The following is a 12,176-nucleotide window of genomic DNA, read 5'->3' as shown; positions in this document are numbered from 1 at the left end:
TTTTGGGTGGTGTGACTGGAGGTCCTGCTCCTTCAGGCTCGCTGTGTTTTGTGCTGCATGTCCCTCCTTGCCCATCTGCAAGGAGGGCACATCAGGGTTAGCCTGTGTTTCATCCTGGGATGCAGTCAGGTCCATGCTGAAGGGCTCCCAAGAGTCAGTCTGATGGGTCACAGAGCAGTGAGTCCTTGCCCTTGGTGATAGGCACATGATGGTGATGATACTGTTGCCAATTAAGTGTAACCTCAATCAACTTGTATGAAGCAAAACCTCTCATATCTAAGGTTTCATAAAGAGAGTTTCAGTTTCTGCCATTTTCAAACTGGTCAGCTACATAATTGTCAGTGATAGTAATGATTACTAGTGATACTATTAAAGGGAACGTGGTTGGGTAACAGAGAATTTTGTAAGAGAAAGCACCACTTACTATGAATCCTTCAGCATTGTGATTCCTGGAAAATGGATAAAATGCTCCTACTTGCATCCATCGTCTGCAAAGTTCTTCTGTGGTGTTGTCAAAGAAACCACAAATATCTGCTCCAATCTTTAAAAATAAAACAGAATGTGTTGGATGTACAGTACGCTGCACATCTAATCTCTACACAAAACTTCTAGTTTTCAGAGATGCATTAATTCAACCTTAATTGCTAGCCAGAGTGACTGGGCCATTCAACATATTTGTACATTTATTCTTTCAAATTCAACGAAGTTGTCCAAAAAATTAAACTGAATACTAGCTAACATTGCCCATCATTCTATTTCTTCCAAATCTTTACCTTCCTGTTTGATGCTAATATGCATATAATAGGAAAAAAGCTCAAGAGCCATACAAATTTAAATAGTGGAAAGGAATTTGGCTATTTCCCTTATAAATGGATGTCTCTATTTCATTTGAAATGATAAGGAAAACACCAAAGTGTTTCACATCGATGACTAGTGTTTAAAAATTACTAGAAGTAACAGGTAGCTTGGAATATATAAGATGTTTGTTACCCACATTCATCTCACTGTACAAACACAGCTACAGTAATCAAAATAAGTGGCCTAAACAAAAAATCAATAATTGGGAAAAAATGTTAAAACCAGATTCCTGAAGGGGATTAATTTGGAGCTGAAAAGCTAAGATGGTTATCTAGATAGCATATTGTTAGATAATCTGTTATCACAGAGGCAGAGTTACTGTTTATCCATATGTTTTGAAAGGCTGTCACAAACTGATGTCATACATAAGGAATTCCAAAGAGGTTGAAGTCCAGCATTCCAGGTATTGCCCATTTTAAGTGATCCCATGTTGCTGCATTATCTCCCAGCCAGTGTCCTGTGTGCTTCCCTGATCCAACAAAAGTAGACCTTGAAATAAGGAAGCTTCGTTTTCCAGGAAACAGTGCTTTGATGACTCTTAAAAGGAAATGAGACTGGAATTATACAAAGGAAAAAAGATGACTAAGACATGAATAGTTTTATATAAGGCAGATTTACACTGACTGATTTACAATAATTATTCATCCCTGGGATGTGGACTCCTTTACAGTTAACCAAGTGTATTTTAGTGAAGTTCAAGACATTAATTTTAAATAATCTTTCTATACAGACTTGACAACCAATGTGTGGCTTTTACTACCAGCTTTAGTTAGTAGATTTTGCCTTAGCTGCATTGGCTTAAATATAATACAGTATTTTCCAGGAATTGGGTTCCTTTAGAAGTAAAATCTCTTGCTGTTTTGGAAAATGCAGACCATGTACTGTTCTGAAACCTTTCTGTAAGGATTTTAGGATGCATTCCTTACTTCTGTGTTGATATGGCCATGGAATATCCATAAAGACTGTGGACATCATAATGTTTCCCCCACTTCTGCACTGCATCCATACAAAGCGTCTTGGAAAACATGAGCTTATCAAGAATACCTTCAATAAAGGAATACAAAAATAATTTTTAAAATACATTTTTATTATGAATATTTCTAATCTTTTCTTTAATGCACATTCCTGACATTCAAGCCCTTTTTTCTCTTTAATGTTTGCACTAAGGCCAGTATTTCTACTACAAAACCAAAACACTACTCTTGGCTGCTGGTTTGATTCATTGTTGCTCTGTGACCTTTTCTACTCTTGAGCTTTGCACTCATTCAAGGAATAACTGATAACTACACTCTAAATTTCTGAATCATCATCTGACAACATGTTGGCAATTGTTAATTAAACCTATGACTTAATATAAACTATGAACTCCATTTTAGTTCTGTATACATCTCGAAAACTACTGATAGTGAAAGAAGATCATTATATTATCAGACATAATTAAGGCAACAACAATATTCTGTAATAATTTGAAAAGGGAAGAAAGCCAGTTATATAAACCACGCCTTCAACAAAGGCCAAAGTATACCGGTATTTTCTGTCAATAGTAATTTTCAAACCCCACCCATAAGAACTACCCTAAAATTACTTTGCATCCTTGTAGCCAACCGCACAGTAATTCATAAACTTTTTACTATTTTGGTTTCTGGTTAAAGTAGATGGACTTACTGGGAGTGAAAGGAGGATAGTTTAAGTCATTCTGCGCACAACCTTTTTTTGAGCCTTTAACGAAGTTGGATACTTCATTCATATCCTGAAAAGGTAAGGTGCAGAATGTAATAAAGTTTCCTCAAGTATATTTTTCCAACAAAGTCTTACATTCTATTCTCTTATCCTTTAAGGAATAATTACTTGGAACTTGTACCATACAATTAGGCAAGAATGATATAACTCAGATACTGATCTGGTTCATTTCTGTATTAATATAGACTTCTATATGCAGGTGAGCATCATGTCGCAAGAGCTACATCTTATTCCTCCACAGAAAGAAACTGCAAGAGGTGCTCATGTATACATTGTCCCTACCTATGACGAACTCCACACATCTCTCAAGGAAATGGCTTTGGTATGGAGCGTGTGTTTGGAGAGAAATGCAGAACCAGAATGTACATTGTTACTGTCAAAATACACAAGGTGACTAGATATTCTTAAACATCTCCTTTATAATACTTTCCAAACCATTATACTTTCAAACTGTGCTGTCTCCTTCCATGAATATTTTATGTGGTAGTGCTGTAAGTGCATTTCTATGTGCATCCCTGAATGTGCTGCAGGAAAAGCATGCATGGAAGAAGAGAGCAAATGCATCATGGAGGCACTGGAGTCAAATTCCTTCACTCAAACTATTTGCTCTCTGTAAGAGAGCTGTGCAGTCTTACACTTCATAGCTTCACTTGATGGAACCACAGAGTCAGCAAAAATAAGTGAGAAAAACTCATTGTATCACATTGTATTGGGTTTGCATGGCAAGGTTTTGGTACCGGGGGGCTACAGGGGTGGCTTCTGTAAGAAGCTGCCAGAAGCTTCCCCCATGTCCGACAGAGCCAATGCCAGCCGGCTCTGAGATAGACCCGCCACCAGCCAAGGCCAAGCACATCAGCGACAGGGGTAGTGCCCCTGGGATAACATATTTAAAAAGGAAAAAAAGTTGCTGGGACACAGAAACTGCAGCTGGAGTGAGGAGTGAGAAGATGTGAGAGCCCCAGCCCTGCAGAGCCCCAGGTGAGTGCAGAAGGAGGGGAGGAGATGGTCCAGGCGCCTGAGCAGAGATTCCCCGGCAGCCCATGGGGAAGACCACGGTGAGGCAGGCTGTCCCCCTGCAGCCCAGGGAGGTCCACGGGGGAGCAGATCTCCACCTGCAGCCCAGGGAGGAGCCCACGCCGGAGCAGGGGGATGCCCGAAGGAGGCTGGGACCCCGTGGGAAGCCCACGCTGGAGCAGGTTTACTGGCAGGACTTGTGACCCCGCGGGGGACCCACGCTGGAGCAGGCTGTGCCTGAAGGACTGCAGCCCAGGGGAGGGACCCACACTGGAGCAGTTCAGGAAGAACATTACCCTACTCTGGTTTGATTGGTAATAAATTAAACTGATTTTTTCCCCAAGTCGAGTCTGTTTTGCCAGTGATGGTAATTGGCAAGTGATCTCTCCCTGTCCTTATCTCGGCCCATGAGCCTTTTGTTTTATTTTCTCTCCCCTGTCCAGCTGAGGAGGGGAGTGACAGAGCAACTTTGGTGGGCACCTGGCCTCCAGCCAGGGTCAACCCACCACACACATAGCAGCTGAAGGACTGTATTTTGCCATACAGATTAATTTAAAATTGTTACAGCCTTTTAAAACGCATGGCAAAATATTCAGTAGGTTCTTGTTTTCTTTTGAAATATTTATTCATTTTTAAGTAAAAGGAAGTAGGAAAACCACAAAAAGAATAAAAGGAAGAATGCTCTGAGAGAAGGATTGAGAAGTTTAAGTACAGATTTCCTTCAGGCACCCAGTTTTAGAAGCTTTATTACAGGATATTCCTCTAAAAAACTAATCTGGTCAGTCAAAACGGTTCTTAATTTCATCTGATTTCCAAAAACTGTACCTAAAATCCACTGCACCAGACTGTATTTTAGTCCTTTTGTGGGAGAACCTGTCTAGGGAGCCTGATTTTTCCAAATCCTTAAATGGAGTAGCAATTGCAGATTCACTAACTGGAAATTCCATGAGCTACTTGGAGCACAGATACATAGATTATTCATATTATACCCTGTATTCAGGACCTGTTTATCACACATTCACTAAGCAGGTATGCAGGTGTCCAAATATTGCCATTCTGAATATAGAAGTGTGCTGGCATTTGCCTTTAGCAACAGTTCATCAGTTGAAGCATTTTAAAGTGTCACTGAACATCCAAAAACCAGCACACTGATCATTTAAATGCCATGATAAATGATTCAAATTAAAATTTAAAAATTCAAATTTGAATTGCAAATTCAGCACCAGAAGACTTACACATCCTGCACTGATTTCAGGTTAGTTATAGTAAACATCCCTTTCAAATTCAATGCAAATTGTGATAAACATCTATCCTTGCCTATTTTTAAAAATAAAAATAAAAAAGAGAGTTCTGAATTACTTACAATCCAGATCCCATCATACGGCACTACGTTATAAAACAGTTTGCATTCTTCCACCCACCAGCTAGTGCAGTCTGGGTTGGTGAAGTCTGGGAACACAGATTCCCCTGGCCACACCTGCAATATTAGAAGGGAAGTAATTAATTAAACTTTTAATGATATTAAAAAGAGTTCCTAGAATCATAGAACAACCCAGGTTGGAAGGGACCATGAAAAAATCATCTGGTCCCATCTTTCAAAGGGAACCCAGATGAGATCATCTAGCACCCTGTTCAATCACAGCCTGAAAACCTCCACTGCTGGGGACTCCTGTGTCCCTGGGGAGGGTGTTCCGATGAATGATTGTTCTCACTGTGTCCTGGTTTTAGCTGGGATAGAGTTAATTTTCTTCTAGTAGCTGGTATAGTGTTATGTTTTAATAGTATAGTGTTGTGTCTTGAGTTCAGTATGAGAAGAATGTTGATAACACACTGATGTTTTCAGTTGTTGCTAAGTAGTGTTTGTACTAAGTCAAGGATTTTTCAGCTTCTCATGCCCAGCCAGCAAGAAGGCTGGAGGGGCACAAGAAGTTGGGAGGGGACACAGCCAGGACAGCTGACCTAAACTGGCCAAAGGGATATATTCCATACCACATGACATCATGCCCAATATATAAACTCGGGGGAGCTGGCCTGAGGAGCAGATCGCTGCTCGGGAACTAACTGGGCATCAGTCGGCGAGTGGTGAGCCATTGCATTGTGCATCACTTGTTTTGTGTATTCCAATCCTTTTTTTATTAGTATTGTATTATTATTATTATCATCATTATTACTATTTTCTTCCTTTCTGTCCTATTAAACTGTCTTTATCTCAACCTACGAGTTTAACTCTTTTTTCGATTCTCTCCCTGTTCCCACTGGGTGGGGGGGAGTGAGTGAATGGCTGCGTGGTGCTTAGTTGCCCACTGGAGTTAAACCATGACACATTGTAAAAAATTTATGGTGCAAATTGTATCTGTTGCCCCTCATATTCTCCATGTGGCTCCTTGTGAATAGAGAGCCTCTGTCCTCTTTGTAGCTGCCCTCTAAATACTGGAATATTGTGATGAAGTCTCCTCTGAGCCTTCTCTTCTCCAGGGAGAAAAGACCTAACTCCTTCTGTCCTTCCTAAAAAAGCAGATTCTCCAGCCCTTTGATCATCCCTGTGGCCCTTCTTTGGACACTGTCCAGTCTGTCTGCATCTTTTTTGAATAGTGGGGACCAGAACTAAACACAGTACTCCAGGTGCAGCCTGGCAAGCGCTGAGTAGAGTGGGATGATCACATCTCTATCTCTGCTTATAATGCCCTGTGGATGAAGCCCAGGATCTGATTTGCCTTCATTGCTGCAGTGGCAAACTGCTGACTCATGTTCAGCCTGTTGTCCACCAGGACCCCCCCAGTTTGCCTTCAAAGGCAGTGATAATACAGTGATCTGATGATGATTTTGAACAACAAACTGCTAGAGTGACAATAGCTTGCATGCTGAAGGAAGGCAGAAAGAGTATGAGTTTCTAAAGTTTGGAGTTTTCAATTGCTTTTAAGTCATACAAGGAACAATACACAACAGAAAAATTTCTCAATAGAAGTTAAAATTATAAATGAAAGGGGTAATGTGGGAGCTGGCTCTTCAGTCACTACTGAAAATAAAGAGGAGCTGGCTGATGAATTGTCCCTGAGCCTTAAACTACTTTAGTTTTCTTTTTTGTTTAACATAAAAAAAATGAAAAAAAAAATCAAGAAAGGTTGAGAAGTATCATATCCTAAGTGAGACCTTATAAACTTAGTTCTCACTGGCAGGTAATTTTACTGGAAGAAGCAACTCAGAAAAATGAGAGTTTAAAAGCAGCCCCCTGACCTAAATTAAACCGTAACAGTGACAACAGACCAAGTTCAAATGCATGAAAAATGCAATTACCTCCCCAAGTAATGCTGTTACTCCATCCGATTCATTAATCCAGACTTTTTTGCTCTCTCCTCTGACATAGCTTCCATATGGAGTCCCATCAACTAGATTTTGTATGCTAATAGCAGGATCCTAAAAAAAAATAAAATTAGAAAACAAAAAAATAGGAAGAAACCAGGATACACTCCATCGATTATTACAGACTACTAGAATGTTAGGCACTAAATGTAATAACTGCATAGAATAAGCAAAGTATAATAATAAATAGTTCTAATGATAGTATTTACATGGGAAAAAGAAATAGTTAAATGCTTACCAATATGATAATATATTTTTGTCCATAGTCATGCATATAAGCTGCAAAATTAGGGAGATCTCGAAACTTCACTTTGTCATAAGTAAAATCTTTCTTTTCCTCCATATAGTCAATATCAGTAACCTGAGCATCCTGAAAGGGAAGGGAGTTCAGCTCTAACATGAGAAGTGATATGTAAAGGTTTTGTATATTAGTCCAAGACAATTTATTCTGACAATTCCTGTTTGTCCTATAGTGAATTTACTGTTGGGACTTTACTGCAGCCTGGCAGAAAGTATGCTGTTGGGACCACTTGCGACGTGCCTCTCATCTCATACTTACAGCCTTAATTAATGGTACTGACACATCTTTTGTGCCTAAGAAGAGCTGCATTCAACATTAACAGAATTTAAATTAATGTGTATATTGGCACCCTTTCAAATAGCCCCTGGACGTGTGGTTATTTCTTTGCAGTTGCCTGACTTCAAGAGCTATCCCTTTAAATCCGAACAGTTCTTCCTCAACTCTTAGCTTAACATTAGAGTATTTTCATTCTATTTAAGCCATCAGGCTAATGTAATCTGAAATCTAATTTTAAAAATTAATTGTACTTTACCTTTGGCTGTCGATTAAGAATAATATATAGTTCCATAACTGTCCACAGGACAATTAAAAAAAATAATACATGGATTAGGTATCATGAGAAGGTAAGTGGATATAGTTGGAAAGTATAACTGAAAAAGCAGTACAATAATGTGTTCAAATGAAACGTATTGTAATTAAGCTCCACCATGTCCCACATTCTGATAATGGGACTACCATTAAAATGCACAAAACCCTTTGACACCAGAAGCCTATATGTTAGAAATTTACTAATTTAAACTGTTTTGAAATGAAGCAGTTGCAGAACACGACGATCAGGATCTCTGGGTCATTTCTCCTGCAGAGCCCTGCCTTCGTGTGGTTGCTGCCCTCCTCAAACCCCATACTTACATAAGGGAGTCCAATCGCCCTGTTCCTCTCCACAACTCTCTTCACCTCATCCAGAGACCCGTAATTCCAGCGGCTGAGCTGGAAGCCCAGGCTCCAGTAGGAAGGCAACTCTGGCAGTCCCACGAGCTGCAAGTTGAGAGCAAAAATCCCACTCATCGTCAGTGGAGGCTGCGTGCGTCACCTTGGTGCCCATTTCCCTAGATCCATACTCTCCAAATCTATTTGAATAATATACACTAAGCTTGAGTGTGTGAAATGAGCAGCCCACTCCCAAATGCAATACTTTTCTATGATTATTTCTTTATTTTAAGAAACACAAATATTTTGGGACAATCCCCATTCTTTAAAGGATGAAACCTAAGCAGATCTCAAGAAGCATAGAAGATACCAGTGATATCTTATGACCATAAAATCATGACATACATGTAAGCACATTATCTACCCTATAATACTGTCATATGAACAGGAATTTGTCCTTATAACAAGAGTAAGCCCCAGCAAGGAATCATAAGTTATTCCATGTAGACCATTTCTAGCTCCAATGACCACTGTGTAAATCAATTGGGCCATACACACTGATGATGGGCCTCAAGCTGCTGCATGGTCTCTGTTCCAGCATCTCCAGCAAGAGTAGCGCTCACGTTTCAGCTGTCCGTAATAGGCCAACTAAAAATATCTACACCCCAGCTTAACACCAGCTAGCTATTACTAATGACAGCAGTCACATTAAGGACATACTAACAGTTATTCTTAGTTAAATACATACTAAGTCATATTTTCAGTTAATAGATAACATAGTGAAGACATACTGTCATATAAAGAGGCGGACCCCCCCCCCCCCCCCCAAAAAAAAAAATCCCAAACTATTAAAAATCTGTTGAATGCATAATCTCTCTAGCTAAAGGTACCTCCAGGTACTCCTGGACTACTTGCTCTGGAGTGTTCCCCAAGAAGATATAGAAATCAAGGATCCCACCAATGGTTCTGTAGGTCACGGCTGGAGCAGGCTGCACCACAAACTCTGCCGGACAAGAGTGCACAAAACCAATTTTGAATACCAGCTAATTCTAAAACACCTTTGTAATTTTCTAATTGATGATAAGAAAATTTACTTAAGAAAAAAACACAAACCAAATATACCTAAGGAACACAAAAGCATTAATTGAACTTGCAATGATGGGGAAATGTATTCAGATGACTCTTTTAAATGTCCATATTTCCATTCCTTTACATTCTACAGAGAAGAGAATCAGAAGAAATCCAATGGCTCAAACTTTTATCTATAAATTTTTAGTACAACTTTCCAGCCTCGAGGCGTGAAGAGCTCTGTAAAGCATACATATATGCATGCTTACCTAAAGAAAATAACTTCAAGTATTGCTAACTCCAAATTTAGGCTCTGATTCCAGTGTTCTGCACATCTGCACAAAGCTGCACACGCTTCAAATAGGTTTCTGTCCCTCAGGTTTCCAGCGCAATCTTCATGTTAACTGTGTGCTACTTACTGCTTATGTTGCATACGCTAAACACTACAGTTAGGATCCCAATCCCACAGATCATTTAAAAAGATATTTAACTGCACTGCTCAGACCTGCAGAGAAAGCTTTCTTACCCATGGCATTGCTATTCATTAGGAAAACACCAAAGGAGGCTCCAGTGCTGTCTTCCAAACACAGGAAGAAAGTTTGAACTCCATATAAGTTATGCATTGCCTTAAAGGATAAAAAGAAAAAGTAAGCTGTTAAAATCTAATAACAGTATGTGTTCTGGGATATTTCAAAATATATCACAGGTAGAACATGAAACTTATCAAAAGACAGCAAACAACAGAAATAAAAATCCTGACACTTTCCTACACTTCTGTTTTCTCTTTCCTGGCATTCTTCTCCTTTATGAGAACATTTCCCATTAAAAGAAAAATCTTCCCCAAATATATAGATAACATAAGCAAGCAGATATGATGGATCTTCAGGCAAGTCTGCATATATTGCAGTACTATTTCTGGGTAATATATATGCACATCGAGTGAACAATAGAACTTGAAGGGTGCTTGCATCACCTTTCACCATAGATTAGATTTTGCATCTAATCTATATTTCTATTAATCCTGCAGGGTAATCATTTTTATGTCTACTCTATGGAAATAAGAGAGTGCCTTGCTTCTTTTTTATTTCCTTTCTAATTTTTTTTTTCCATTATTATTCGCGACAAAAACCTTAGAAATTTTAACAATTGTTGTAATAGTTGTGCTTCTTCCCCTGCAAAAGAAAACTCAGAACAAATTAATGAGAAACAGAACTTGAGCAATTTGAGATTAGCCTAACTTGATTCTGTTCACTGTTAGTTTAGCTTAATGAGTCTACACTCAATACAGCCATTGAGGTAAGAACTATCTTCAAACCAGAGAGGATAGTGAGAAAGTGTCTCAAGGAACAGTATAAATTCCAAATTATTAATTAATTACATATAGTGGTCTCACGCTCTAGTTTCTCTTAGTATATCTCCTATTTCAGCAAAACACTGAAGTGCTAAATCAAAGTAAAACGTATGGGTGGTTGCTTTATGAAACTGAAGTAATAGCGACAAATAAATACTCTTACAATTATCAAAAAATGGGTGCCCTGAAAATCATTTCATAGAGACAGCCATACAAACTATAGAAACAAGTAACAGGTAACAGACAAACTTTATCTCCTAAGGAGACAGCTGTTAAAGAGAACTTTTCCATCATTTGCTGAGCTACAAGGATGTTAACTGAAGGAGCATGTGTCATCTGTACTGAATGCTGCATGCAGCAATGCATTAGGACACACTCTTATTTATTTTCTTTATCAGTAGAAACTGAAGACTCTCATACATTAATGTTTATCCACTGGTTTTCAACTGCACATCAACACAAAAATCAGAAATCAGGGAACATTTATCTGTACCATCTAGCTTTTAGTAATAACACGCAGTGCCTGACAAGTCTTTGGGGAAAAACTCAGTGAATATTACTAATGTGTCTACTGCATAGTGGGTTTGGATTACAGAAGTCATCTGCAAAGAATGAGGTGGAATAAAACCAGTCCTTACTCCAGAGGGGCCAATATCCCTGCTGAACATGGGCCAGGTTTTCCAGTTAACATCGTGCCGGTACTGCTTATGCACATGCTCTCCCACGCCATAGATGTTGCTGCTAGGTAGTTTGATTGATAGCTGCAAAAACTGGTCAGCATACTGCAGTGGTCCTATGGTAGTATCAAACCTGATGAAACCATTTAAAAAAAAAAAAAAAGAAGTATTTTACCAAGAGTTGTTGCAATAATTGTTTCTACTCCTTTTAGTTAGACTTGGATAGCAGGTTCAGGTCTCCATCCAGACACCTGAAGCAGAGGGAGGTGGGATGGTGCAGGGCTGGAGCAGAGCGACCCTTGCACAGATGAGGAGATGAGTGGTGCCTGTTGATCTTACGGAAACCTCTCATACAAGTGGCCCATCTATTTTCAGGGGTACATTTGCGCTCCCCTCTTCCACCAAAGCTTCCCACCCTGCATCTGTTGTGCTGAATCCTGAATCCACTCTCTGTGGCCACTCACAGTAACGGGGCAGATGGAAAATTTCTGTGGGTGGACAGAAACACAAAAATAATCCACTCCATCAGAATTTGCAGATCAATTGCAGCTTTTTCTTGCTGGGAAAAGGGAACAAGACCCGCTCTTGTGTCCTGCTAGGCCAGTCGCTACAGGGAAAGGCAGACTACAGCTGTGTGCTAGCTCTCGAATAACCCAAGAGTGGACAAGCACAGATTGAAGAGATAATGTGATCCTTAGCATGGCTCAAATCCCATTTGATGGCTATCACATCTCCTGTGGCAGGTTCTGCATAAAGCCACTGCTAAGCTTTTTAAGGAATGTGAAGTTGGTGGTGTTGAACATAGATACAGAGACTATCGTATATATCTGTACAAACGGAACAAGGCGGAGATCAATATTCCTCCTTTACATCTATTAGC

At 39.5% G+C, this 12,176-nt stretch overlaps 1 protein-coding gene across 1 annotated transcript in view; it reads right to left on the bottom strand.

Moving 5' to 3' along the window:
• The window catches only part of SI (sucrase-isomaltase), a 53,531-nt gene that overhangs the window by 31,988 nt on the left and 9,367 nt on the right, over positions 1-12,176 (bottom strand). The window contains exons 6-16 of the mRNA XM_069792804.1: positions 11,258-11,429; positions 9,795-9,894; positions 9,091-9,203; positions 8,183-8,308; positions 7,211-7,342; positions 6,907-7,026; positions 4,976-5,089; positions 2,524-2,608; positions 1,785-1,902; positions 1,224-1,395; positions 425-541 (exon numbers count right to left, since the gene is read on the bottom strand). Coding sequence (XP_069648905.1) covers positions 425-541; positions 1,224-1,395; positions 1,785-1,902; positions 2,524-2,608; positions 4,976-5,089; positions 6,907-7,026; positions 7,211-7,342; positions 8,183-8,308; positions 9,091-9,203; positions 9,795-9,894; positions 11,258-11,429 — 1,369 coding nt within the window. The remainder of the gene's footprint in view (positions 1-424; positions 542-1,223; positions 1,396-1,784; positions 1,903-2,523; positions 2,609-4,975; positions 5,090-6,906; positions 7,027-7,210; positions 7,343-8,182; positions 8,309-9,090; positions 9,204-9,794; positions 9,895-11,257; positions 11,430-12,176) is intronic.

Source organism: Haliaeetus albicilla, chromosome 9 (genome assembly GCF_947461875.1).
Source record: "Haliaeetus albicilla chromosome 9, bHalAlb1.1, whole genome shotgun sequence".
NCBI lineage: Eukaryota > Metazoa > Chordata > Aves > Accipitriformes > Accipitridae > Haliaeetus > Haliaeetus albicilla.
This window is presented reverse-complemented; position numbering and strand designations above follow the sequence as displayed.